This window comes from Diuraphis noxia, unplaced genomic scaffold (assembly GCF_037042655.1).
Source record: "Diuraphis noxia isolate RWA-SAM2 unplaced genomic scaffold, SU_Dnox_SAM2 contig0004, whole genome shotgun sequence".
NCBI classification, from domain to species: Eukaryota; Metazoa; Arthropoda; class Insecta; order Hemiptera; family Aphididae; genus Diuraphis; species Diuraphis noxia.
The window spans coordinates 63760062-63787235 of record NW_028301714.1 but is presented as its reverse complement, the minus strand read 5'-3'; the positions used below and the strand labels follow the sequence as shown (position 1 = coordinate 63787235).

The following is a 27174-nucleotide window of genomic DNA, read 5'->3' as shown; positions in this document are numbered from 1 at the left end:
ATGGCTTCATGGCATCCATGACGTTTTTTTTTTTTTTTTAGGTTAAGAATATGTCTTATGTTGTCAATTGACAATTCAGTATTTACGGTCTTCGCCTCTTCGGTGTTATTCACTCATCTTATTTTCTAGAAATTTTGTTAACTTTCCCTGTTAGAAACTTTTCTGCATTTTTGTAATTGTTTACTCGTAGACATAGTAGACATACCCTAGCGTTGTATTCGTTTGTTATTGATCTGAATTCTGAATAACATTCTAGCTATGGAATACGATCAGGTACATATTATAAAAATTAATACATTGTTAGCCTTCATTAATCCTGTTTTTTAAAACAATTTTGTTGTTAATATTTATAGACTGAATACGAAGGTGATACCTACTATAATAATTATAATGAAGATAGATATAGCGATGCCGATCCGTACGAGCCTAAAATGCCTGATATTATCAAGAAATTTTTATTGTACTTCAGGAATGCCATTAATGAAGGAATGGTGTATGAAATGCAAAATTTATATGAAAACACGTATGTTTATTGTTTAAATATTGTTTGCATACAATGTCATAAATTTATAATTTGTATACATATTTGTGTCATCAAGGTTTCCAAAATTATCCGATCAATTTTTTGACAAATCTCCATGGCCTATTGATAAAGAAGTCCGTACCATTATGGACGATGATAAAGTAATATAAAATATAAAAATTATAAGTATTATATCTTTACCTAAAATTAAATTTACTTTTAGACATTCTTGATGTTGTACAAAGAACTATACTACCGACATATTTTTGCTCGTGTACCTAATGGGCCTTCAACAAAACAACGTTTTGGATCATTTTATAATTACTGTGATCTATTCAATTACATCTTTAGTGAGTTAATTTTTTCTATTTATTAAACTATTAATTAAAACAAATTTGAATATAATTATTATTTACAGCTTGTGAGACTCCAGTGCCATTAGAATTACCTGAACAATGGTTATGGGAGCTTGTTGATGAGTTTGTGTATCAATTCCAATCCTTTACTCAATTTCGGTCTCGTAGTCGCAAATCACAAGAAGAAATTGATATGCTTGCTTCTAATAATGAAGTATGGAATGTATTGTTGGTTTTAAATGTTCTGCATTCATTTATTAATAAATCTAATATCAAACTGCAATTGGAAGTAACCGCTAGTGGAGGAGATCCTGATTCTGTAGCTGGAGAATTTGGCCGTCATTCTTTATATAAAATGTTGGGTTATTATTCTATGATAGGGCTGTTGCGCTTGCACAGTCTGTTTGGAGATTATTATTTAGCCATTAAAGTTTTGGAAAACATTGATATGCATAAAAAGGTATAATGCTATACATTTATTTAAACAAAGATTTATTTAATAAAATTATTTATAATTTATAGAACGCATATAGTTCAGTACCAGCATGCCACATTTCTACAGCATATTATGTTGGATTTGCTTACATGATGATGCGTCGTTATTCTGATGCAATTCGTACATTTAGTTCAATTTTGTTGTATATTCAAAGAACAAAGCAGCTTTTCCAAACTCGCACATATCAGAATGATCAAGTAAAACTCACTATAGTAATTTACTATGTATTGTTTCTTAATGATTTTTATATGATTCCTAGATTAATAAACAGACTGATCAGATGTACACATTATTAGCTATGTGTTTAGTGTTACATCCACAATGTGTTGATGAATCAATCCAGCAAGTATTACGTGAAAAAAACTATACTGACAGGATGTTCAAAATGCAATATGGTGATTTACAAGAATTTGAAAACTGTTTCCAACTGGCTTGTCCTAAATTTTTGTCAATGGACCCCGCAGAAGATTCGGTTAAAGAAGCAGTGAAATATCAAACCTCTGTTTTTATGGCTGAAGTTAAACAACAAAAAATGTTGCCTACAATTCGCAGGTATAACCATAGTCCTTTTGTTCTTCTTATGCTAACTTGATTAATTCATTATTTATTTTTATATATATAAAATATATCTTTTAATTACCTATATGCATTATTCTTGTTACAGTTACTTGAAATTATACACCACCTTACCAATTAATAAATTGGTGACATTTATGGCGCAAGGACAACAAGGTCAACATGAAAGTAGTGAACCTACCGATGATAAAGAAAATTTGACTAAACATTTATTGTGTTTCAAACACAAAATGAAAAATATTGTGTGGAATAAAGGTGCATCTGGATTAGATGGATACTTTCATTCAGGATCTGAGGTTTGATCATTATCTTTAATTAAACAAAAATATATACTTAATTAACTGGAAATTTATATATTCTAGTTGGACTTCTATATTGATCGTGATATGATACACATAGCAGATACCAAAGTGGCTCATCGTTATGGTGATTTCTTCATAAGAAAAGTATTGAAATTTGAAGAGCTTAATCGTAAGCTAAAATCTATAAAGGTCTAAATGAAAACACATTTTTTGTAACATACTATAATAATAAATATTTATTATGTAATAAATTATTAAATACATTACATATTTTGGTCATTATTTTTACTCTGTTTAGATTAAAATATTAAATTGATTGAAAAATTATGTTTGAAGTCTATTATACTCATTAAAGAATTGACTTTTTTTTATCAGATCCCATACTTTGGCACAGTAGTGAAACCTGTGAAAATATTAAATCTTAGTCATAAGTTAACAAATAATTAAATTATATTTCATCTACGAATTTTATTGTTATAAATAAAAGTTTTCAATATTTGTCTTACAGCTACTTAAAATTATAAATGTTTTAATGATAATTTTTTTTAATAGTGATAATTTTAATTTTGGTTTCTGTATCAATGTATAGATAAAATCAATAAATAGAAGTAATTAGAATTAAAACAATTTTATACAACCCTAAGTGCGTTGGTCTAGTACAGTGGTTCTTAAACCTTTTTGATTCACGGCACACTGCCACAAATGTAGTGAAATAAAGTACTGTTTTCAATATTTTTACCAGCTTAATTTGTAATTATATCAGACATTTCTTGTGGCACGCCTGTTGAGAACCACTGGTCTAGTAAATATAATAAATACAGTTTAAAAGAAAAAGAAATCGTGAAAGGATCTTTCTGTATTAATTAGTGAGATCAATTAGAATGAAATCGTATATCATTGTATACAATAAACAATATTGGTATCAGACAAAAGTGATCAGTTATTAATGTTACTATTAGTAGACTGAATAAATTTTTACCAGAAAAGTTTTTTTTTTTTTTATTACTAACTTTCAGTTTAATTATTGCAGCTCAATAATTAAATATAATACTATTGCTATATACAGGGCGATTTTTTTTATCATGAACCACTCATTATTTCAAAAAGTATCAATGTTTTTGAAAATATTTTTTTACAAAGTTTCATGTTGTTAAAAAAACTTAAAAAATTATAAGGATAAAAAATATTAAAAAATATAATTTTTTCATAAAAACGTTGTTTTTTTAACAATATGAAACTTTGTAAAAAAAAATTTTAAAAAACATTGATACTTTTTGAAATAATGAGTGGTTCATGATAAAAAAATCACCCTGTATATACGCCGAGATAAATAATATCTACCTAAATATTATTATTGTTTATTGTTTATTGTTTGTTTATTACGGAAATAATTTCCAATTACATTTTAAATAAATATGTAAGAGTTAAAATATATAAGTTATTAGGTAGATACAAAGACATAATATCGGTATATTAATAAAAATAGTGAGATACAATACAAGACCTAAGATAAAACTAATGTAATATAACAATGGAGATAATTTTGCGAAAATAGGTATGGCGATAATGAAGTTTTGGGGATCAATTAAGAACGGAGAAGAGGAGAGTAATTACTGATGAGAGAATTGAGATGAGTGATCTGTGGGAAATCTTGAGTCCAGTTTTATAACACAAAGGACATAGGGGAGATGTTACTAAAGGATAACATAACAATTTTGTATTGTTATGTTTAATATTAGAGTGAATCATTCTATTATCAAAAATCAAAAGTGGAAGAATATGTTCTATCGTTGGTTATAAAACATTAACATTTTTTTATCAAATTGTAAATGCTAATTTTAAATATACTGAAACTATTTTTAATATCTGCAACATTGACTTAACAAGCTTTTTCATTTGAAAGCAATTTTTTCGTCAATCAAAAACATATCTGAATAGCGCAAGAAGATTATAACGAGTTTAATATTTTCTATTTTACTTTTTCACTGAACCAAATCAATCTACAAATTTATTTGAACAATAAAATTTAATAATTAACATGTCATATATACACGGTTGTTGAGTAGTATGCATACATTGAATTATACATATTTGTAAATAAAACAATAAGAAAAAATTTACATAATTTAGGCCGTTCTTACAATGTCTGGTTAAAGTGAATGGACACTTGAATGGCAGAATTCTGCCAGAGAAAATCCCACTAACTGTCTGTAAAACTGTTGCCAGACATTGTAATAATCAGCCTTAGAATTTTATGCCTGATCATGAGTCATATTTTTTAAGTCAGTGTTACTTTAATGTACCATAATCTGTTTTTTAAATTTACCAAGTTTTTTCAGTTAATTGGGTATGTGAGAGAGGTGATATCGGTAAGCTTAGTAGTTGTTTTCTGAATTCTTGCATTAAAATTGATTGACCTGGATGCATTTTGTGAAAACCATTTTTTTCTAAAAAATAATGCAATACTTATTAGGTAACTAGATAATGGTTTAATATGTGACCTATAAATATTAGCCAATCTATTAATAAGATTAAATTGATCTACAGGTTTCTTTATTGCGATAATTTCCATTATGTACAATTATACTATTTTTGTTTACTACTACTCACAATCATAATAGAGTACAAAACAATAAAAATAAATTGTATACAAGGTTCATGGGTGTAATTTTTTGGAAAAAACCAGCCTCACTATTAGAATGCTGATATTTTATCGTAGAAAAACAAGATCTATAGAAACTCTTAATTATACCAATTTTTAAAAATGAAATAAAGACTGGAACAACAATTTTCAGCGATTAATTGAATGCATACTCAACATTAACTAATCATGGATATATTCATCTAACCGTTAACCGCTCAACATTTTCTATTGAAGGTCTTAGGAGAACTGTAAAATACAAATACAATATAAAAAAAAATTGAGTCTTCTTTCCCAATAGACAACTCCAAGAAGAATGGTAGATATTGTGTCAAAATTCGACAAGCAGTTTTGATGACTTTTGATTGATAATATGAAATTAATTTAAAGGTTAATTCAATTTACTTATATTTTATATTTATGATGTAGGTTGCGCATTGAACCATTACCGATAATTACTAAATAGAAAATATTAATGTAATCATATACATTAACCTAATTCATAATATTTTCTTTTTAATTATACATATATCACAAAATAATATAAACTTAACACTTATAAATGACAATTTTATAGTACAAGATCCATTGTAAAATAATTACAGTATATCTATTAAAACATCAAAAACTTAAATTTCATGATGTAAAATAAAGATACAGAAAATTAAAAAAACAAATTATAAAATATAGATCTTTAAATCACATACCAGAATTATTATCCTTTTCACTGTTAGCCAAGACAAATAAATTAATTGGTTCACCACAGTTTAATGGATTTAATTCACTTATAACATTGCCATTTGCAATACTGACTCCACTTTGGATATGAAGGCGAGATCGTGCAAATAATTGTGTATAAACATGCTGAAATTTTTTTTTTTTGAAAAACTTATTTAAAATTACGTTTAAGTATTTAATTCATACTTGCACTGTTTTAATATGTTCAATACTGAAATCGGAGTAAAATGATTTGTTTTGCACAAATACAATGTGAGGAAAATATTCTACTAATTCCTCATTGCGATGGGAAGTAGGCATTGCTGGTTTTAACATTTCTGCTGTTTGCAATATTCTAGATATAATGAAATATTTATTTTAACAAACAACTAATTAAATAACTAACTTACTTAAATATATTGGGATCGAAAAACCAATCTTGCACCAATAACACTATATGACACACTGATAATAAAAATGCAGCTAACTGCAAGGAAATCATTTCATTATCAACTAGTAAACCTGATGGATCTATAGATTGACCCATTCGCTTGTGACTAGCTGAATAGGCTATGGATGATGATAATATTGGCTGACAATCCAGTAAAATAATTCTATTTTTAGTTATATATGCATCAATACCAGCAGTACAATTTTGTGTAGTTTCTAAATATTCAGATGTAGAACTAGCAAACAAATTTGGCCTGAAAATTAAAATAAAATGAGCATTCACATATTTTTAAATAATTAAGTAAAAATCAATAAAATGGATTTAAAATTACTTGTTTGCAATATCAGACATAAGTGTAGATTTTCCAACACCTTGTAAGCCCAGACAGCCAATAACTAAGAAATCCGTCTGATCCAGTAAACAATTGCTTAAACCTTCACTGATAAATTGCATATAATCATCAATCACTTTAATTGGAGTTTTCATTTCCGTCAGAGGTTGTACTTGTTCTAAAAACAGTTGATTATTATTTAGTCATTTAAAAGCAATGTAAATAATTTACCTTCATTTCCTGATTTTTGTAAGCATGGCTGATAAGGTTCTTCCTTTTTAATACTAAAATATTAAAAAAGGACATAAATGGTTAGAAAAAAAAAATTGATAGTTAATTTAAGTTTTAATCACCTAACCCTGATGTGCTTAAAATTTAAAATTGTTAAGAATTTACTAGGAAAACCAGTGTAACAAAAAATTCCAAGATGTGTTGACTATATCATTTACGGGTCGATCTAATTTACTGATAAGGGGCCATAGCGTTGGTAAACAAAGTCCGAATGAGGTGAAACTCTAAAAGCGCCATTATAATAGGTAATCACTAATTTATTCGAATATTCAAATCAGTAAAATCACACACCACTGTTCAGAAAAACTGTTGATTTGCTTATACACCTTTTTATTCCACATATTTTTAAAGTGAGTTACAAGTGTTTTAAGATGTACAAAAAATTTTCAAATTTAAAATACTTATCTCGCTTTAAAATTAAAATATAGTAAAAAGCCCACGAGGTTGTCGAAATAATATTCTAACTTTTAAATTTTATGAGAGGTCAATTCACTCTAACTTTTAAACTAACGGAGCAAAGCATGATCTGCTGAGTGTAAAATTATTCTGATGACCTCATGGGCTTTTTAGTATAGTTTAATTTTAAAGCGAGTTATAAGTAGTTTAAATTTTTAAATTTTTGTATATCTTAAAACACTTGAAACTTGCTTCAAAAAATATGTGGAAAAAAAGATGTAAGGCCAAATCAGCAGTTTTTCTGAACGGTGGCGTGTAAAGGGGTATTATAATGGCGCTTTTGGAGTTTTACCAGTTTTACCCCATTTGAACTTTGTTTGCCCCTAATCAGTAAATCAGCAGATCAGTTAATTAGGCAGCACTATAATTTACATGGTTAACTATCCTGTTGGTAAATAATGTGGAATAATTTTAAGCCATTTTAGCTCTACTTATAGCAATCATAGATGTTGATCAAAGCAAATGCAGTGAAAAAATATGATGAAAAATAAAAACTCAATAATAGGATACACCATCGATGGTGTATAGGACAAATAAAATATGATAAATAACAATATTTACATAGTTTGAGGAATACACTTCTGAGTAGGTGACAAAGATCTATTTTCCGTATCTCGATGTTTTATTAATATTGTTGGTTGAGAATGACACTTTTCATGCTCTTGAATTCGTTCGATAGACCCATCACGTTTGGCCAAAACTATTGGCAATCGTTTGGAACCAAATTGTTTACGATCATCTTTTATCTAATTGAATTATTTATATAATTATTGAATATTAATATTTAGTATAAAAATATTGTATAATATATTAAACATTGTATCTACCTTTTTTACTGGAGATTTTTTCGTTTTATAATCTTCACTATAACCTTGTGACATTTTTGTTTATTAGGTATTTAACTAAAATAATAGTAATTGAAATTAAATTGCAATGTGTTATTAAGATAGGTATCTATTTAAAGATATTAAAAATTTTGGTTATAAGAATTATTTAAGATATTATACAACTATGATCTTTCTATGTCAGAACGAATTGTTTACTTATTTTAAAATTTTATTTTTCATCTGACAGAATAGAAAAAGATCCTATGAAAAATTTTAGTTTCATAAAACTAAAAACCAAAATTGAATATTGACGAACTTAAAAACTTTTTCATTCATTAAAAATTTAAAAATATCAACATTTTAATCGCAGTGGCGATCTTAATTCGTGATCACCACATTTAGATTTTGATAGCACAATTATTTTGGAGTGATACTAGTGATATCAGTGATCTAGACCACGGTTTAAGATAGAATGGTTGAGCGACGATCTTAGATTCTTAGATCATTTACTATGATAATATGATCCAAGTTGCTGTCATACCTGTCACCTGAGTATTTAGCCATGACAGCAATATTATACTACAGAAAATAAAAATATTATTTCTTCTACAAAATTTTATGACGAAGCAATTCCTAGCATAGGTGCAACTAGGGGGGCTTGGAGGGGCTTAATAATATTATTTTAATATATTTCTTTTTAGAAATAATTTATAGAATTGTAAAACAATTTTGAGTGGAGATGGTCTTTTAGCCTCAAATATTACTATTTTACTATTTGGGATCAGCATAAAATTAAGTTAAATCATAGATATTGTCACAAAATTACATTTGGAAATTTCAATGGCTGTATAAAGTATGAAATAATAAACTATAAAAGTTACATGCACCCACGAATAAAATTTTTTTATTACCTCAAAATAACTAACCATTATTCTTAGTTTTAAAAAGAAATTTCTTTCAAAATTGAATGTTAGTATAAAAAAACTGTATTTGTTTATTTTTTAAATTGTTTGGTTACAACAGTAAGAAATATTTATGAGAATCGTGATTTTAAATGTTCCATCCTTAGCCCCCCTAAATATTTTTATAGCCCCCTCTGATAAAAAAAAATATTGAATCTCAGGATTTTGTGATTTTTGTGATAAAATATTTATGAAATTTAATTATCTATCTATATATAATATCATTGAAAATTATTTGTTATTCAATATTCAGTTATTTTTTATTAAGAGGACGCCACACCCGCATGTGTTGTCTCCGCCATACAAGTGCGTAGCATTTTACGCTCAGCAGATCACGTTTATCTCCGTTTATTTAAAATTTAGAGTGAATTGACCTATTATAAAAATTAAAGGCAAGATTATGACCGAGGGCATCTCATACGCTTTTTATTATATTTTAATTTTAAACCGAGTTATGAGTATTTTTAGATATAAAAATAATTTTAAATTTTAAAATACTCATTATTCGCTTTAAAATTAAAATATAATAAAAAGCCTATGAGATGCCCTCGGTAATAATCTTGCCTTTAATTTTTATAATAGGTCAATTCACTCTAAATTTTAAATTGAAGGAGATAAACGAGATTTGCTGAGCGTAAAATTTGCTATGCTACGCACTTGTACGACGAAGAAAACACATGCGGGTGTGGCGTCATCTTAACTATAGAAAATGGTTTTTCCACATGAGTGTATTTTCGTCCGTAGCTCTATCAGCTAATTGATTCTGTTGTAAGAAACTTTAAATAGGAATAGATTTTTCAAAGAGAGTTTAGTAAACTCGGTTTACTCATGGCATGCTCTGTTGACAGTGTCGGCCTCGGCCTGGCCATGGCCGCGAACGCATCCGGGGCCCCCGGCCGTATTTGTGTCGAGGGGCCCTGATATTACTAAAAATATAATATTTCACTACTTATAAGCATTTTTTATCATTTTTATTTAATAACATGCTGGGGGCCCTTCTGAAGAAATGCATCCGGGGCCCTTTAAGTACTACTAGGCCGACACTGTCTGTTGAATGTTTTATTAAAATGGATTTTGTTGAAAGTTCATATTTTATAAATAATATAATGTATTTTTTAATACAATTTTTTTCTCAATAAATGTATTGTAATTTCTATTGTTTTAGGATGTTTTAATGATAGATATTCATGCTATAAAATCAGAAATGACTGTAGCAAGAAACTGCATGATTACCATAATACTTGATTTTGATATTAATGATATTAGCAAAGAGATAGAAAAACATATTTATCCTAGTCTTTAAAAGTTGCTTAAAGTAGCAATAAGTATATTCCCATAAGCTCAACCACAATCTTAAACCGTGGGGTATCACAGAAGATAAAATACCAATATAAAAAGTTTTTGTTGTCGGGAGGGGGTGGAAACCCTTGGTATACCACAAGTTAACAAGTTAACCACATACCACTGTTCTATGCCACAGGGGATCCACCATCCACATAAAGAGTAGTCAGTTCTGTGCACAAGTCTGTGGTTCTGTGGTAAGAATAACCAAGGCAATCTAGTAAGACGGGAACGTTACCAGGTGATTACGTTATCAACATAAATTTATAAAAATTGATAAGACTTCGGCCTTCCGACAAATCACACTACAATTACAATACTACATATGGAATTTTTTTAGAATTTATTATTTTAATTTTAGTGGGTTTAGCTTCATCTGTTGATTAATACATTAATACATTACTTCTAATGTATTTAATTTTAAATTTTTCATTATGTGTCTTTCTTACGTCAATAATTAGTCTAATTTAGTAATAGAGATAATTATTGAGTACGATCTTAACATGATGGCATTACAACGTTTATTTAATAATCTAGCCATAAGCAAATTAAATACTCCAAAAATACTATCAAATTTTGTAAGTGATCAAATTATTTTAAAAATATACTACTAGTTTTTTTGTAAAAAATTCTACATAAATCTTATTGCAACCATCATGCACAAGTGATCAAATGAAAATTATTATATTTTTTTTCTCTAGTTATACTAATTTAAAAGTATAAAAATGTTAACTTGAACACTTTTTACATGGCAATATATATGTATGTATTTGTAAATTTATGGTCATCTAATTATTGTTAGACAATATTGTCACTGTTCAATAAAAATAATTGTTTATACTGTTAACTACGTTTATATTTTAGGTACCTAGATGTACATATGGTTTAAACAATGTTGGGAGTGATGACCCAGATGTTGAAATTATTGAAAAGAAAATTGTAGAAGAAAAAACTAGTTTAGCTATGAGAGCATATCTTCAAAGAGCTACACAATACAGTAAGTAATATTAATGAAACTATTACAAAAGAGTAATAGTATAAAATAACTGATTTTTCAAGAAAAAAGAAAAAAATATTCATAATATTAATATTATTTTTTTTTTTTAACAACTGATTAATATTGATAAAAAATTATTTTTTAATTTTTTCTCCAAATAATAATAATTTTTTTTTTATGTTTAATATTGAAAACAGTACTACTTAATATATAATGGCTTGAACTCAACACAACAACTTACTATTAAAGTTGTAAAATTATGCTATATTTGTACGATTTTACAGTAATTTAATGCTTGATTTGTGAAGCATACTCATCCTTTTTTTATTAAATTATTAGATTTAGTTAGGTATTGAGACTCTGATTTTTATAATTTTTAATTATACTTAAGGACCTTATTTTTGAAGTCTTTAAAATAAAATATTGTATTTTTGCTAATCCAAAAATGTTGAAAAACTATTTATTTTTAAGCATTATTCTTGGTATAATTTTTGTTGACTGTAGCATGAGATGAATTATTGCAATTGAATATTTCAGATAACTTTATGGAACAGCAAACACATGAATACAATGTTGGAAAACGTCATTTAGCTAATATGATGGGCGTTGATCCAGAAACATTTACACAAGCAGATATTGACGTTAGTTAATTGTTTTATTTTATTTACAATATAATACTTATGAAATATGTAGTTAATTTTTATCTAATGTCTGTTAAATATATTTAAGATTAGTAGACATGTGATTCTTTATTCAAAATTAGTATAATTTATATCTTAATCTAAAATTAAATAATCTTAAAAACCGTGAAAAATAAAGGGGTGGGGGGTGGTTGATTAAAGTGCTACAATATAAAAACAATTATGTGCCATAATTTCTTGATGAAATTGTTGACTTACACATAGTGCTATTTCATATTTTCATTTAGGTAATTTTAAGTTTGAAAAAAATTGGCTTAGAAAATTATCAATATTTTATAACCTTTTTTTTAATTTAATTTATTGTACTATTGATGGTATACAATAGATAAATTTTGTAATATATTTAAAAAAAATTGTAATTTTATATTTTTATAATAATGGTATAAATAATTGAAAAATTATTAAAATAATAGATACTTGAAAATAAATATAAAATTTTTAAAATAATTTTTCCAGCTTAGATAAATGAATGTAAAGGAGCAAAAAGTCATACATATATAATTTTAAAATGTTTATTCTAAAATTTTGTATTATGCTATTTTTATTTTTGCATATTCAATATATACCATTAAGTTCATCTAGACACACTGTGAAGTAACATATCCTAACACATCAGGGATTTTAGACCTCAGGACTCAGTGTGTGTCCCCTTATACATATGTCCTGGTTTAAAAAATTACAATATTTGTTATCACATATGATTTTAGATCAGAATTTCAAGTAACTTATTAGTTTACTATCATCTGGTAACTATGAAAAATCAAAATTATTACATTCTGCATTTTGAAAATCATTTTTATGTGTGCCATTTTTTTATGTTGCTTTTTCATTATTTGTTTTCAATATTATTTACATACATTACACTATTTTTACCACCCCACCCCTCCCTAATAATTAAAATAAAAGCATTCTTTTAAAATAGATAAATAAAATTGTTTAATTATATATTTGAAAAATAATTTTATTATTTAAAATAGTTGTATCAATCAATTGTATTTATTTTGTTTTTGCATTTTAGGTTGCTATCGATTATTTGTTTCCTTCTGGTTTATATGATCCAAAAGCAAGACCTTTAATGAAACCCCCAAGTGAAGTATTTCCACCAAAAAAAGATGCTGAGTTTGATGAGTCTGGACGTCCATTTCATGTATTTTTTTATACTGGAAAACCAAATTTTTACCTAATTTTACATGTAAGGCACATAACTAATTTTTAAATATACTTACCTACATTTTAATATTTGTCAGCAAAATTTACATTAAAATTAATACTAAAAAAAAGTTATTTAAAAATTTGTTCTGTAAAATAAAAAACTTGATATATTCAACATAAATCTGAGCAATGATATGATGTTGAAGCATAATTATCGTTTCATATTTATATAAAAATATATCAATAGACGCTAAATATCTTTATTAATAAACTAATAAAATGTGTAAGACAAAAGAGGTATCATTTATAATTATAATATATATTATCTTCCTGAAGAATAAACAAAAAATAAAAATAAAATAAAATTATTTTTCTTATTTCGTAGAATATTGCTACTAAATTGTCAGAATTAAATAAGTTTGAAGATAGTTTGAGAAAAAACAATATACTTCCAGATCCTGATAAAAAACTGTAAGTCAAATTATATATCATGTACTTTTAAGGTTGGAATTAGTTTTAAAAATATATTTTGTTTGTTTATAGTACATCATTAGGAAGTCAATGGCTATCTAAAGAAGATTTGGAAAAATTAACCGTTGAAAAACTATCTGATCACGAAGTAATATAATACATAAATAATTAGTACTTTTCTGTTATTCAGATTACTGCCAATCAAAAATTCTGTTGTTGCTGCCATCTACACTGTTAAAAGCTAGTTTAGTTGTATCTAACTTTAGGGCTCCACTAAATGAAGAAATAAAAAATATAATATAGAAAAACCAGTCGCCATCATTTATTCATTTAGATTCCTATCTGGCAGAGTTTATCTGAATGAGAATATAAATTATTGAAGAATATTTCCAAAAATTGGTCGCCAATTATAATGAAAAAATAAAAATATCTCAGAATAAGGCTACTCTGGAGAATTCTGTTCAAAATATAGTGTGTCAGAAGTTTTTAGTAACTCTCATAAGGAAGTTCAGAACCCATGCAAAATACATTTTGATTTTCTTCTATTTATTTTGTAGTTATACTAATATACATTATACTTATATAAATTACAATTCACATGTATTGTGTGACAGAACTTTAAAGTAAAAACTACAGAATTGAGATTCACAGTAGTCGCTGCATTAGGTGGTAGTTAAAATAATGGAAAAGTTCCAAATAATTTATGTTACAAACCAATATTTAGTTTCTAGAGTACTTTCAAATATCTACAATAAATTACTTTTATTTTGCTATATTACGAATGTGATCGCCTAGTTTATCACTAAATGGGTGATTAACATAATCAAACCATCAAATTAATAATAAATAATTAACTTGTTGTCAGTTAATATAAAAATGAGAGTCAGCAGTTACGTACTATAATTGTCTTAAAATGTTCATGAAAATTTTTATGTATATTTCTAATGGGTTCTATTTTACAAATAGATACAAATCTAATTTCACGTTGTATGTCAAATAATGAAACCTACCATTATGATTTGTTAAATGTTTTCCAAAGTTACCTATTTTAAAATTCGTATTCTAAACACTACTCTGGAGTTAATTTACTTAATAGTTATTATAAGTTGATGTCTATCACACCTCTACTATATGTTTAAAAGTATGCAATCACATCTTTCAATCAAGGTTAACCATCACTGTTGAGATTTTTTTAATAATATGTTAAAAAGGTGTAGTAGTTGATTGTATGCATAAATCCAACATTTTAACATGTGTGTTTGCTTTAAAAAATATATACTTTTATTTATAATTATACTTTGTGCATTTGTATATATTTACTATCTGTTCTAGTACAAAAATTTTGTAATTGCAATTGAGCGTTTGTTAAAACATCCATGTTCATACCAGTCTGGGGAATTTATTTCTGATTATCAAAAACCAATGATATCTACTAAGGCTATTATTGAATCAGTGCCTGTAATTACAATATCTTATTTATTATATTCTTTAAACTTATTTAATAATTGTTTAAACAAATTTTAAGGTTGAATACACAAAAGATGGGAGGGCTTTTGTTACTGTTAAAGGTAATGAATTCAGAATTGACTAATATTGTGTAGCGGAATCATTAAAAAGTTTAATTTTTATTCTTAGATTGCCCTAGAAAAGATGCTAGAGCTGATGTCACAGTTTATTATCCAGGAACAGGCAAGCTGTCAATAAATGGAAAAGGAATTGAATTCTTCGATGATATACAAGCCCGGGAACAGGTAAATTAAATAAAATAATATAATAAAATCATTCATATTTTGACTATTAGTTAGGTATTGTGTCATGCATTTGCATACATCCAATTAAATTTAAGTAATTTATATATATTTATATTAAATTTAATTACAAAAAGGAGATAATATAAAAATATATAGAAGATACCTAATTTATTTTTAGTTAATTAATAATAAATAATACATAATGGTAGTAGGACTTCTTAAAAATATGCTTATGTATTTAGATTTATATGTTATAAAACTAATAACTTAATAACAATAATTCCATGATAAAATACCTGACTTTAAAGTTAATTTTTTATCATTGTTTATTATCTATTTGAAAATCAAATATTTAGTAATTTAAATAATTTATATTTGATTTTGTTGTAAATATTTTAATTAATTACACTTACAAATTCTAAATGTTAAGTTTCCTATTATCTTATCAATAAGTTTGATGACCTTGTATGTCAGGAACACTTTATAATAATAAGAAAAAATATTCTTAATTTTGATTTTCTATAAGTTAAAACACGGAACAAGTTTAATCTACTAATCAATAAACATTTTCATTGAGTTTTAAGTAGATATTTATTCTTTATAAGTATAGCTTATTTAATTTATTTTCATTAATTATATTTTTAGCATTTAGATACAACTCAAACATTTTTCTTGAACATTAATTTCCTATTTATAAAAGTACAAATATAAATATACATATACACACATATGTATATTTAATTGGATAAATAATAAACATTTTATTTGTTTTTAAGAACCACCGGGTGTTTGAAATTAGTTTATTTACCAGTAATCAAAAACACATTGCTTATAGTTAAAAATTCTATAAATCTAAGATCTGGCTTATTATTTGTTTATATTAACTTTATAAACAAAAATATATCAACGTCAAATTCTAAGAAATTAAATTCACAATGTGGTATTTATAAGTTTGAAATGTGTCCTTAGTGAACGGAAATTGTTGATGTGTGCATGCTTAGAATATAGTTTAGATAATTAATATTTGTATTTTAAACATTGTTAATGAGATACAATCGTGTATTAACTAATGAAGGAAAACTTAAAACAGTAAAAGTTATTTTATTTATGTATTACATTATTTTATTATCAAATCAATATTACTTCATTTTACCCATATATTATTGGATTATTTTGAATTAAGGAAAAACGTCATAGGAAAATAAAAATATGACCCTAATATATCAAAATACTCCTATTATTTTTTTAAAAATCACGTCAAAGTTTATCATTAGGTAATTTATCAAAACAAATATAACAAGATCATTTTACCTTTCAACATTATAATGAAGTAATATTTTCAAATATCTTTATCAACATAATATCAATACATAATATTTAAATGTAACATAGTTCATATAATATTTAAATTACATAACAAATACAAATTAAGACTAGGAATATTTTTATGAAGATTTATTAATAAGCTTTAATAAGAGATCTTGTTGATTTTGTACTATTTCTTTGAGTTGTTTAATTTCTTCAACTAAAGCTTTGTTTTCCATTTTATTTTCTAACATAGCTTGTTTATAGTCAACTGTATTTAATCGTTGTTGTCTCGCTATATTCAATGCATCTTCCATAATATATTTTGGTAATCTTTTTTCTGTAGGATTTAATGGTTTTACATAAAGTACTACCCGATACGCTGATGGTGTAACTCTTGCGCTCCAATTAAAAAAATTTATAACACGTCTAGGTAAACAACCTTGAAATAATGCTTGTTCTTGAGAGTGAATTAGCTGAGTTTGTCTGACAAGTTTTGAGAGATCTGCAGTTTTGTGCAAACCTTGGATATCGTGAACTGCTATTCCGACTAATAAGTTCATCAACACTACGGTAACAAATACAATAAACAGTATGAAAGTTATATATGCACTTATGTTAAAAATGATTGGAGAGTCTTCAGATTTCAATAACAAATCTATATCAAGTTCTCCTGTCATCATTACTAAAACTTTTGCTATACCTATTAAGGGATTGTTGAAGTCATCTGATGTAGGGAATAATGTGCAAAAGCTTATTGTAAATCCTATAAGTAAACATGAGTAAGCTAGCAACAATTTAGCAAATTCCTTTTGAACTTTGGTAAACATAGCAATGTATGTTCCAAATATAGGTAACTGGCCAATCATCACCATTAGATTTGACCATCCAAACAAAACAGCAAATGCTCCTATAGGGTTTTGCCAGTCATACGTTTTATTTCCATATAAAAAGGATGTTAAAAAAACACTAGCAACCACAAACCACTCAACAATGTTAGTGATGTTTAAAAAATATTGTTTGACTGAAGTAAATCCTGTTGTGCCAATTAATTTTCTGATTATTATGATGATTGTAAATATCAACAATATATACCAAACAAATTCTATAATTATGTGTGATATTAATTGTGAATCGAATACATTTACATTTAAACGACACGCATTTTGAGTCTCTGATTCGTTTAGTTCTTGTCTATGAGTTATTTTTTGTTTGTCAGTTAGGTTTTTTGACTTATTATAACAATCATGTGCTAAAGCTGTCATTACATAAGTGGTTAAGAGTAAAACAAAAATTGCATCAAATACTAAACGTACAAAATAAAATCGACGAATTTTTTGCCATTTTAAGTACAGAAATGCTTTACATAATGGATGTTCAAGCATAGACTTTTGACCACATTCTTCCAATGTGTGTAATAAAATGATTTCCCCTTGACTAGGATTTTGTAATAAGTATCGAAAATCCATTATTAGTTCAACTTCTTTTGCTGAAGCTTGGTCATTTAATGTAATCGCTTGATCAAATTTTTTTTTAATTGTATTTATACTTGTTGGTGTTTTTCTGTTTATTATGCTTAAAGCACTCATCCCACCTATCGTTTTAGAACTTATGTCTGCTCCTTTTATGATTAAAAAATCAACACATTGGGATAATTCATTTAAAGCAGCTATGTGAAGAGGAGCGTAGCCATATCTATCTTTAATATTGACATTTGCACCCCATTTTACTAATACTTCAACCACATGGAATGATAAATAAGCTTTACAAACAGCGGAATGCAAAGGTGTTCTTTTGTCAATATCTAAAGCATTCACTTCGGCTCCTAATTCTAATAATATAACCACAGATTCAGCACATTGAGCTTTAGCAGCTAGATGTAAAGCAGTTTGATTCTTATAATTTACTGCACTATGACTAGACCCTGTGTGGAGTAGTATTTGAACACATTCTGTATATCCATTTTCAGCTGCCATATGCAAAGCGGTCGATTGCCTAGATTTAGAATTTAAATTTATTGTTTTAGTACTTTTCGCTAAAAGGAGTTTTAGACATTCTGTATATCCTTTGTCTGCTGCTAAATGTAGGGGTGTATTCCCGTTTGTATCCAAAGAGTTGGGATCAGTACCGATGTTTAGTAGGTACTTGACACATTCTACAGAATTGGCTTGCACTGCACAATGCAATACTGTGTCAGTTACTTTACATCTCTGGTCTATCAGAATTTTTGTTGTTTCTAAAGCATTGCCCATAACAGCTGAATGTAAAGGCGTATACCCACTTTGAATTGTGTCCATGTCACATTTTTTTTTTATTAGCCACCTGTAAGTAAAATATTTTTTAAATTTATAGACACTGATAAAATAAAAACATTTTTTAATTTTTTAATATTTTAATTAAATACTAATTTTAAGTTTTGAGTTCAGCAATTTGTTATTGGTCTGTGAGACAATTCTTTTATAGGAGTATTCAAGAGGAAGAAGCTCACTGACCATTAGATGTTGGTATTAAAAAGTTGTATTCATTCTAGGAATTTATTAGTTGTTTTTAAATTTAAAAAAAATATGTTTATGACTAATACCTCATCTAAGTTGTACATTAACATAGTATACTGATGTTTAAAATATAATAATGATAAAATTATATTATGGATTATAATATAATATATAGGCAGGGGTTGCTGTGTATGTTACTAAAGATAATTGACAAGCGGGTTTTTAAACACCTGTCTAATAAATTAGAATTCATAAAGTTTTGGTCATGGTACGTAAGTTATATTTTGTTAGGGAATACTTATACATTGGCAAAATGTTTAAAAAACAAAGGTTATATATATATATATTTTTTGGTGTGTGATTCATTGTTCATTCATTCATCTTCATTGTTTTTTTATCTAACATACACATTTTTTTTTCATTAGAAATATATTTTTTTTGTATTTATATTTCTGAACTCATACAATCCTTCCTCCTCTCTTGGTAAACGATAATTTTTTGGATGGTTATTTATGTTATACATTAATCACGATAATTATACAATGAACATGATTTTTCAATTTTTCAAATTATATTCGTAAATTAGCTCAGATTTGAAATAACTGAATCATTGTTTTTCTGTTTTTTTTTTTTTTTTTATCATATTTTTAGGCACGCCCGGTATACAACAATTAATAGGTATATGCAACTAATTTTCAGTATTATATCCCGCCCTAATTGAGATTTAAAAGATACTAAGATTTTGTGCTGATAACTGATAGTATTCCTCCGAAATCGAGAGGAATGGCAACCCCGTACTACAGAATGCTGATACATACAAGTAAAATATTTATTTGCGTGCATTGTGCATAAATACACAATGTCTTCATGAACACATTTTTTGAATATCTTTTCTATAATTGATCGGTTATCTCATTTATATTTTAACGGATAAAAATGAATAGCATACTTAGATTAAAAACTTTTTTAAAACGGTAACTCGTTTTGTTGTATAATAGGTTTTGAGTGATATCTCGTCTTTGAGTAGGTCACTAATGGATGTGTCAATTTTGAATTAAACGAATCTTTTTGCAAGAAAATAATTCTTATCGGAGATAATTTATCAGCCTCTTTTTTAAGGATATCTTATGATAAATTTATCTTATTATAAGTAGATAATTTGACTGGAACTAGTTGCTAACAACATTATCGAGTTCATATTTTTCTGGACTTAGGTATGACTTGTAAGTCGGTGTACCGATATACCTTACAAATGAACTGAATATATTCGTGGTATAAATAGTTTAAATATTTAAAAATTTTATTACGTATTGATAAATATAAAATACGCCATGAAAAAAGTTTCAAATCCCTATTTACTGTTAATATTATTAAAATTGCGTAAAAATAAATAAAATCATTAGAGGATAAATTCTATGATGTCTACATTTTTTCAAAGTATTGAAGGAACAAGAATTTAACTAATTTAAAATCGCACAATATAAACCTCGTCATCTATAACCTCGATATAGGAACCATAAAATCCATGTAGGTATCCTCATTTTGGCAAATTAACTAAATTGCTGTAGTAGTTAGTGCCAATAAAATTACAATGGTATTAATTGTATGAAAAAAATAGTTTTATATGTCTTACATATACTTGATTTTCTTTCATAAACAAGAAAAAGTTTTAAGTTATGTACCTAAATGTATATTTTGTTAATTTAATAAATGTTAAATTATAAAAAAGTGCTTATTAGTAAGACTAGTGGAATCTGTGAAAACCAAATTGTTTATATAGTTTAAAACAAATTACAATTTACAGGTATACCTGCTATCTATATATATTATACTTCTATGCTGGCAAAAACTAAATCCCTTTTTTGAATGGGAACTATGTTAGGGTGAAAACAAAGGCGTCTCCTATAATATATAAAATTATACACTACCTAGAGCCATTAGTGGAAAATAATAACTAACTCGTAACTTATATTGACGGGGTTATGATTAAAATATCGCGTACCTTAGCGCTTCGGCGTTACCCATGAAGGCAGCCAAATGTACGGCCGTTATGTTACCGCAGTGCGAATAGTGCAAGTTGGCGCCGCACTCGTGCAGCGTGTCCAGGCATTCGGTCGGCGCACCGATGTAAACGGCCCAGCAGAGCAGCCTGTCCAACTCGCTCTGGTTGGGTGGTGGGTGCACGCCACCCGGGTCGAATTTGTCGAGCTCCAGGAGTTCCATGAGCTGCAACCGCCCGTTGCACATGCGCATCGAGTCCATCAGGTCGCGCCTAATTGTGTCCTTCCGTATGGTTATGGACAGTTCGATCTCCTGTCCGGTCACTGACTGCGGCTCATTGGCCGCCAACGCGTCTGGAAGGCTCTCCATGAACAGAAACTCCTCGACGTTGGACCGTCGCCGCTGGTCACCGCCGCCGCCGCCGCCACTCGGTCGGTGCCGGAAGCTGTACCACCGGTCCTTGAGCGACGACGGTGACCGGGACGCCACGGCCGCACTACCCTGCCGGTTGTGCACGTTTAAGCTGATGGTCCTGTCCAGTGGCACTGCCACTTCCAGGTGATGTTTGCCGGTCATGGTGACGGTGCACGTTGAATGGTGCGGAACAATAAACAATATTGAAAACCGGATGTCGGAAGACTGGCCTGACGGTCGTTTCGTGTGTGTAATGTCTCGCAGTGCTGCACCGGGTTCCCGCGCGCGTCGTTCGGCTCCTTCGACGATTCGCTCGCCAATGTCCGGTGCGTCGGTAGTATGATAATATTATACGCGGTCGGTGGCCTCGCGGTGCTACGGACGCCAACAGCGTGGCCGCTATCGGAACTATATAAGTACGCGATCGTATCTCCCTCTAATACCACCTACCCCTTCTCGATGGCCAGACACACGCGCGCGCCAGCCGCTCCGCTCCGTTTCGTTTGATATATTATTATTATTCATCGTTGTTTTTATTATTAGTATTATCGTTATTATAATACCGAATTAATATAATATTATAACGCGCACGCGGCGGCGGTGACTGGTAACGTGCGAATCCTGCACCGTGACTGCGTCTCCGCTGCTAGAGTATAATAAAATATAGGTACGTCATATCATTTTTGTTTCCATTTTATTTTACATAATATAATTGTATCAAATGGTATTCTACATATGATGTAGCCTGTTAGTATACCTATTGAATTATGTTGTACGATGATATGTATATATTTTATTTTCATTTTTTATTTTTTGATACGTAAAAAACGACACAAGTAATTTGATTCGGGTATGTTTGTTAATATTGTTATTTTTCTACCATTGGTTTTAATTTATTAGTATTTGTCTGGAAGTTGCGTATACATATAAATCTTTACAGAACACCTGCAAATTATTCGTTTTCTTGTAATTTTATTTCTGTTCAATGTTCAATGTTATAATACATTTCAATTTGCTTGAGAAATGATGTCTTGATGTCTATAATATGTAATTTTTAATAATTTTTAATGTTATTTAAGTAGGCACCTATACTATTAATATAAAATATTAAAATGTTTCTTATACGAAAATTAAATAATTTTACCATTGTTTCATTTACGTATGTATAAGGTATACGCAAAGTATAAAATTCAAGCAATAATTAAAATATCGTATTTATGCATGACACTGTACGACGTACGCATAACGATGGGCGCCGTTATAGGTAAAATAGGGTTTAACACTTTATACGTTAAGTAGGTAGTAGGTACATAATATTTCATAATGTACCAACTATACGCGACTGTGCACGGTTTGACGTTTGTAAATATTATATTATTATTATTATTATTATTATAAAAAAAATATCCGCACGATTATGTTCTTCTGTATAACGTTGCTGTATTATATTATATTCTATAACATAGAAATATATTCCTTTCACGCAAGCCCGTTTGTTTTTTAACTATCAAAGTCAAGGTTTGCTATTTCTATTCAACGCTTATTATACGGTTCATGTAAACGTTGATGAACGAATCCCCTCGTACTCGGCAACTTATCGATATTCTTGATTTTACCAACCAGCATTCTCCGGATTAATCGTTGATTTCAACCGCGTACTTACTCTTTGACTCACGCAGTCACACAGAGATATAAAACTATGATTAATAATTAAAATTAAAAATAAAATAAAATGTGTGCGATGTTTCAATCGACCAATGGATAATACATAGTATGTCCAATTTGATACGCACAATAGCAAATTAAGAATAACACGGACTGCGAATAAGAGCAATAACCTTAACATATTATAAGTAAATAAATATTACTACATAATTTATACCAGAGGATTTGTCAGTATTTTGTTACCCTTTTATTTTACAAACATCTGAGAATCATTCGAAAATGTGTCCTCCGGAAATTACATTGAAATATAGAGGTTGTGTATATTATTGTCTTGTGATTAATGATTATTACTATTGTTTATCATTCAATACTTGTATTTTGTGTATTATGAAGTTTCCGGTTACATTTGCATTCTGTTCTCATAACACTGTTCGTTTAGAAAATTTGCAAATGATATCGTTATTTATATCCATGATATTCTTAATTTTTGTGTTTAAGGCTCCAACATTTGATAAAAGATTTTCCATAAGATATGCTTACTATATTTTTTTTTTAAATCGCGAATCCACATTTTTTTTTATAAGCGTCGTCTTAAATTCAAAATTTAATGTTCAATTGTGAAATAACAATTTTTCCTTTATTTTCTTCATATAGTGATTTTTGTTATTTTATTTTAATTCAAAAAATATTTATCCTATATTACCTAAATTATCATTGTCTATGTACTAATAAATTTTCAAAATACTTAGATTTAATTCAAGATATTTATACCACTATCGTTTCTATTCATACGGTTCTTAGGTATTGACTTCAGATTCAGTAAGATTTTCTATTATGAAAATTATTAATTATTAATTATTATTATTATTATTATTATTATTATTATGAAACAAATAGAAGGTTATTTTACGAGTGGAAATTACTATTATTAATACTGCACAATAAATGCACTATGCCACTATATATAATATAATATAGTGACATATATATATAAGTATATTGTGTATGATATTTTACCTTGTTATACATATTACTATAGTGTGTGATTTTTCACAAGAGTTAAGTAGTCTATAAGAAAGGGTTTTTTTAATTTATGGATTCTACAACACGAATTATTATCACGTTTAGTATAAATATACAGTATGCTCGCCATATTTTTTCTTATAATAATACATTTATTTAAATTTAGATTTTTGAAAATTTTAAATAAATTTACTTTTATTTAAAAATCATATTTTCAAATACTTAGATTTTTATGAAAGTTTACGAGAGTACCTACTGTGTTGTTAAAATTTTCTTTTTTTCAAATTAGAACTTCTTTAATCGCAATTTTAACGGTAATTCTTGGTTTGACAATAAATAAGTGTATATAATATAGTGAATCCTCCTGTATATTCCAATGTAGAAATATTTAAATATCCATGTCTCGTTTTCTTATCCGGTTAGGAATTTTCTCATCTATTATTTATTTTATTAGATGCCTTTTCCTGGTATGTATAGGAACGCAGAACATTCATATATGTTATATCACTCTGCTAGGTTCATTTTTTTCTTAATACTTATAGAAAAGATCAAAATATTAATTTTAAATTGAATAAGAAGATAATTTTGTTGGAACTGAATTTTAACTTCCCAATTGTGTAACTTTAAAATATGTGACAATTTTTAAACACTTAAACTTTGAATAATCTGTATAAATAATTATAATATAACTACTCTTATAGTATTGCATGTATAAATATAAAATTATTTGTGTTATGTTTTTTAGATACTATTCCCGTTATTATTTACGGATATGGTTGACAAAGTCGATATTCATGCAACAGTCAGGGGTGGAGGAGTTTCAGGTAAAGCTGGTGCAATTCGTTTCGGTATTTCTTGGAGTTTGCGTTCTTTTGTGGACCCTGAAACAGTAGAACGCATGCGTATTGGTAAATATATTTCTTTGTTATAGAAAGCGTTTTTATTAGTTTATCCAATATTTGTGTTTTTTTTTTCAAGCTGGTCTATTGCAAAAAGACTATAGGAGAAGAGAAAGGAAAAAGCCTGGTCAAGCAAGAGCTAGAAGGAAGTTTACTTGGAAGAAGCGTTAAAATCTTAATTTATTGCAGTTATGTAAATATAATATAATGATGAATTAAAATAAACTAGATTTTTCGTATATTGCATAAAAAAATAAAATTGTCTACTATATCAACCTTATTGAATTATTATTAAAAAATAAAAATAAAAACTATAAATATCATACATCATAATTTGTTAAAAATTAAAATGCAAGAAAAAATGCATATTTAAAATATTAAAAAATACTATTGTTATAGTTCTTATACCATAAATCATAATTCATATACTATAGCTGCAGTTGTTTAAAACATAATTTACTAAGTTAGATATTAGATATATTTCGATTATGGTTGACCGATTGTATATGTAAGAAAATGAAAATGTTGTCGATTCAAAAAGATTTTTACAAATCGAAAATTTATTATTAGTACATAACTTTATTTAGAAAGATTTAGTTGTATGAGACATTGAGACCATTCATACATACCAGGCCCGTAGCCAGACCAAATATTCAGGTGGGGCAAACCAAATTTTAGGGTGGTATTATATAATGTAATATACGAAATAAAATATATACCTTCCTAAAATTCTTTTTAATATTTTAAGAGGAGGCAACGATTAGGTTAAGGGAGGACAACGCCCCCTTCTTCCCTTCGCCCTTCCGTAGATACGGGCCTGATACATACCCTATTGGGAATAAATTGAATTTTATTAGGTATTTTTTTTTTTGTGTGTGTATTTCGCATTCGTAATTGTGGAGTGGGCTGTATGTGGTTAATATGAATTATAGGTAGCCAAGTATAGCATATTGAATTTTCCAATGACGAGTTTCTGACGTCATGCATCGTCATCCATTTGACGGTTAGAATATTATTGATAGAACATTATGTCTATTATTTTTAGACTTCAAAAAAATGCGTAAGAACTAAAACAAATAATAATGTAGTATTCATTAATTATTTTATGCTGTTAATAAACTCGAGAATACATTAAAATGTCTACCAGTACTTTCTCACTAAAGCTTCCCATGATTCTCATCCTTAAAAAATGATTTTAACATAATAAAGTCTGTACCTATACAGTTTTTTGATAGTATACCTATAGTCTTATGATTGTTTGAAAAAACAATTTAATACACCAATTTGACTATATATATTGTCAATATTATCGTTTTATATTATCGTTAATCATGTACAACAACAGTGGCGGATCAGCCAAAAATAACGGGGGGGGGGGAGGCAGTAGTATTTCATAGACGTAAATATAGAGGCTGTTTCCAAAAATAAATAATTAATATACACAGTAAATTGTTCATGGATATGAAGTTTTTTAGAGAACAGGGGGGGGGGCGATCGCCCGATCGCCACCCCCTCCTGGATCCGCCACTGAACAACAATGAATAACATATAAATATAAAAATAATGAATTAACTTATTTAGATAAAGAATATGTTTATTACTTATGGAGTATGGACACTATAAAATCAGATCTGACAAGGATTGCGCCAGGAATAGAGCTAGCAGGAAGTGAAAATAGAGAGAAGTGGCAAGTTAATAGTGAAAGCAGCAAAAGCCCTCAATAGGCTAAAAGCTAAAGAATTTTTTTAGTAATTATAGTAGTTAATTCATGTTCTTGTATTTGTTCATTAGTATATTTATGTACCAATTTTATTATAATATAAAGTAAACTGAAAAGGTCTTATAGACACAATTTTTTGTTCTAAAACACTTAATCATTTAAACCTAGTTTTTGAAGAACTATTAAATGGTAGGTATATAATCTAATTTAATAATTATATAAAATAATTTATATAGATCATTTTCCACTCCACTTTACAATTGCAGTTATAAATGCTAATTGTTAAACTCATACATAAAATTATTTTCAA

At 27.8% G+C, this 27174-nt stretch overlaps 4 protein-coding genes across 7 annotated transcripts; 2 read left to right on the top strand and 2 right to left on the bottom strand.

Annotated features, from left to right (window-relative positions):
- Positions 1 to 68: 68 nt before the first annotated feature.
- Positions 69 to 2519, top strand: eIF3l (eukaryotic translation initiation factor 3 subunit l). Its single transcript, XM_015510900.2, has 9 exons — positions 69 to 273; positions 354 to 523; positions 600 to 684; positions 747 to 873; positions 942 to 1339; positions 1402 to 1572; positions 1635 to 1927; positions 2040 to 2247; positions 2314 to 2519. The coding sequence occupies exons 1-9, from the start codon at positions 259 to 261 to the stop codon at positions 2446 to 2448; spliced, it is 1602 nt and encodes a 533-aa protein (XP_015366386.2). The 5' UTR covers positions 69 to 258; the 3' UTR covers positions 2449 to 2519.
- On the bottom strand, positions 2472 to 8345 carry LOC107163443 (nonsense-mediated mRNA decay factor SMG9). Of its 3 annotated transcripts, XM_015510889.2 has the most exons (9): positions 7968 to 8341; positions 7702 to 7886; positions 6625 to 6677; positions 6394 to 6571; positions 6022 to 6315; positions 5819 to 5966; positions 5602 to 5758; positions 4580 to 4700; positions 2472 to 2656 (listed from the first exon to the last, which is right to left on the bottom strand). In XM_015510889.2, exons 1-9 carry the CDS (start codon positions 8019 to 8021, stop codon positions 2578 to 2580), a joined length of 1269 nt encoding a protein of 422 aa, XP_015366375.2. In that variant the 5' UTR covers positions 8022 to 8341; the 3' UTR covers positions 2472 to 2577. The 3 variants fall into 3 exon arrangements, with proteins under 3 accessions (XP_015366375.2, XP_089082921.1, XP_089082920.1); XM_089226795.1 differs by lacking the exon at positions 4580 to 4700 and having other exon boundaries at positions 7968 to 8344; XM_089226794.1 differs by lacking the exons at positions 2472 to 2656; positions 4580 to 4700 and adding an exon at positions 4774 to 5143 and having other exon boundaries at positions 7968 to 8345.
- Positions 8346 to 10575: 2230 nt separating this feature from the next.
- Positions 10576 to 25419, top strand: mRpS9 (mitochondrial ribosomal protein S9). Of its 2 annotated transcripts, none has more exons than XM_015510712.2 (11): positions 10576 to 10848; positions 11135 to 11267; positions 11805 to 11908; positions 12987 to 13160; positions 13506 to 13591; positions 13664 to 13739; positions 14924 to 15049; positions 15117 to 15159; positions 15227 to 15342; positions 24991 to 25153; positions 25224 to 25419. In XM_015510712.2, exons 1-11 carry the CDS (start codon positions 10774 to 10776, stop codon positions 25313 to 25315), a joined length of 1188 nt encoding a protein of 395 aa, XP_015366198.2. In that variant the 5' UTR covers positions 10576 to 10773; the 3' UTR covers positions 25316 to 25419. The 2 variants fall into 2 exon arrangements, with proteins under 2 accessions (XP_015366198.2, XP_089082922.1); XM_089226796.1 differs by lacking the exon at positions 10576 to 10848 and adding an exon at positions 10902 to 11032.
- Positions 16564 to 22154, bottom strand: LOC107163316 (uncharacterized). Its single transcript, XM_015510687.2, has 2 exons — positions 21145 to 22154; positions 16564 to 18969 (listed from the first exon to the last, which is right to left on the bottom strand). The coding sequence occupies exons 1-2, from the start codon at positions 21717 to 21719 to the stop codon at positions 16788 to 16790; spliced, it is 2757 nt and encodes a 918-aa protein (XP_015366173.1). The 5' UTR covers positions 21720 to 22154; the 3' UTR covers positions 16564 to 16787.
- Positions 25420 to 27174: the final 1755 nt, after the last annotated feature.

Coding starts and splice junctions, on each gene's coding strand:
- LOC107163443 (XM_015510889.2), bottom strand. CDS start 8,021: ATGTCACAAGGTTATAGTGAAGATTATAAAACGAAAAAATCTCCAGTA. Junction 5,967..6,021: donor TTCGATCCCAATATATTTAA/GTAAGTTAGTTA, acceptor CATTATATCTAG/AATATTGCAAACAGCAGAAA. Junction 4,701..5,601: donor TGAAAAGGATAATAATTCTG/GTATGTGATTTA, acceptor ATTATTTTTTAG/AAAAAAATGGTTTTCACAAA.
- LOC107163316 (XM_015510687.2), bottom strand. CDS start 21,719: ATGACCGGCAAACATCACCTGGAAGTGGCAGTGCCACTGGACAGGACC. Junction 18,970..21,144: donor GGTAACGCCGAAGCGCTAAG/GTACGCGATATT, acceptor TTTTACTTACAG/GTGGCTAATAAAAAAAAAAT.
- eIF3l (XM_015510900.2), top strand. Junction 685..746: donor CCATTATGGACGATGATAAA/GTAATATAAAAT, acceptor ATTTACTTTTAG/ACATTCTTGATGTTGTACAA. Junction 874..941: donor TCTATTCAATTACATCTTTA/GTGAGTTAATTT, acceptor TATTATTTACAG/CTTGTGAGACTCCAGTGCCA.
- mRpS9 (XM_015510712.2), top strand. CDS start 10,774: ATGATGGCATTACAACGTTTATTTAATAATCTAGCCATAAGCAAATTA. Junction 10,849..11,134: donor CAAAAATACTATCAAATTTT/GTAAGTGATCAA, acceptor TTTATATTTTAG/GTACCTAGATGTACATATGG. Junction 13,161..13,505: donor ATTTTTACCTAATTTTACAT/GTAAGGCACATA, acceptor CTTATTTCGTAG/AATATTGCTACTAAATTGTC.